Source organism: Thermobia domestica, chromosome 1 (assembly GCF_964235325.1).
Source record: "Thermobia domestica chromosome 1, izTheDome1.hap1.1, whole genome shotgun sequence".
Lineage (NCBI taxonomy): Eukaryota > Metazoa > Arthropoda > Insecta > Zygentoma > Lepismatidae > Thermobia > Thermobia domestica.
In genome coordinates this window covers 102,520,028-102,521,408 of record NC_137454.1, presented here as the reverse complement: position 1 = coordinate 102,521,408, position 1,381 = coordinate 102,520,028, and the positions used below count along the sequence as shown (strand labels likewise).

Genomic DNA, 1,381 nt, shown 5'->3' with positions numbered 1-1,381 from the left:
GGGACAAGCAGTCGATAATTCAAAATTTGAAGAACAGGATACCATCTTCAGCAACATCCCTATTAAAACCGGAACTGGTAGAAATTTACTAGGTAGGTGGATGTTTAAACATCTTATTGACTATGCCGTCGTGACTCCTAAATCTTTATGTCAATGAAAGTAAATCAAATGTGAATTCTACGAGGGTGCCTCCCTCATTATATATTTTTTTCTATTACAGCTACTGACCTATGTATGCATGACGTCATAGACGTAGCCTTCCTCCATTAATGCAGTCTTTTCTTTTTCAGATTGAGTTATTAGAACCATGGATCTAAAGCTAAAAGAAAGAGTCGTCATCGAATTTCTGGCGGAAGAAGGTTGTCTACTTAAGGAAATCCATATGCGCTTGAAGAATGTTTATGAGGATGCGGTAATGGATAGTAGCAATGTACGGCGTTGGGTGAAGAACTTTAGCAACGGAGAAACAGAAATCGCTGATAAACCAAGAAGCGGCCGTCCGACAACATCGATCACAGATGCAAATCGAGAACGTGTTGAGGAATTGATTCGAGGAGACAAACGCATTACAGTTCAGAGTGTTGCTGATGCTTTGAACATCTCGTATTGCTCTGCCCAAGGAATAATTGCTGACTTTGGATATCACAAAGTGTGTGCTAAGTGGGTACCTAAGCAATTGACTGTTGATAATCGGAGGAGGCGAGTGGACATTTGCCAAGAGCTCCTGGACGCATTTGCAGTAGAAAATCAAGACTTCCTCTAAAATGTGGTAACTGGAGATGAGACGTGGGCATACCTGTATGACCCTAAGAGCAAAGTGCAATCCAAGGAATGGCACCACAGTGATTCTCCCCGTCCCAAGAAATTCAAGTCTTCCAGATCAACCCAGAAGATTATGGCAATAGTCTTTTGGGATACACAGGGTGTTATTCTTGTTGATTTCCTGCAAGATCGTGCCACAATTGACAGTGAAACATACGTAAACACACTTCGGAAACTTAAGGAAGCGCTACGAAAGAAGAGACCACTAAAAGGCATTCATTCCATCAAACTCCATCACGATAATGCACGCCCACACACGTCATTTTTTACAACTCAGGTGATTGCGAAAATGGGTTGGTCAGTTGCACCTCACCCACCCTACAGCCCTGATTTGGCCTCTTCTGACTTTTATCTGTTTGGCCCTTTACAAGAACACCTACGTGGTTGCCGATTCAATGATTTGGATGACGTTAAAACAGCTGTAAAATCATGGCTCAAAAAGCAACCTCCTGAATTTTTCCAAAATTGTTTTGACGCCCGGGTTCAAAGATGGCGTAAATGTATTCAAATTCATGGAAACTATGTTGAAGGGTAGGATTCTGTAGAGGACAGTTCAGGC

The 1,381-nt window shown here is 42.1% G+C and overlaps 1 protein-coding gene across 1 annotated transcript; it reads left to right on the top strand.

Annotated features, from left to right (window-relative positions):
• The first annotated feature begins 307 nt into the window (after positions 1-307).
• On the top strand, positions 308-763 carry LOC145692742 (protein GVQW3-like). Its single transcript, XM_081768216.1, has one exon. The coding sequence runs from the start codon at positions 308-310 to the stop codon at positions 761-763; it is 456 nt and encodes a 151-aa protein (XP_081624342.1).
• Positions 764-1,381: the final 618 nt, after the last annotated feature.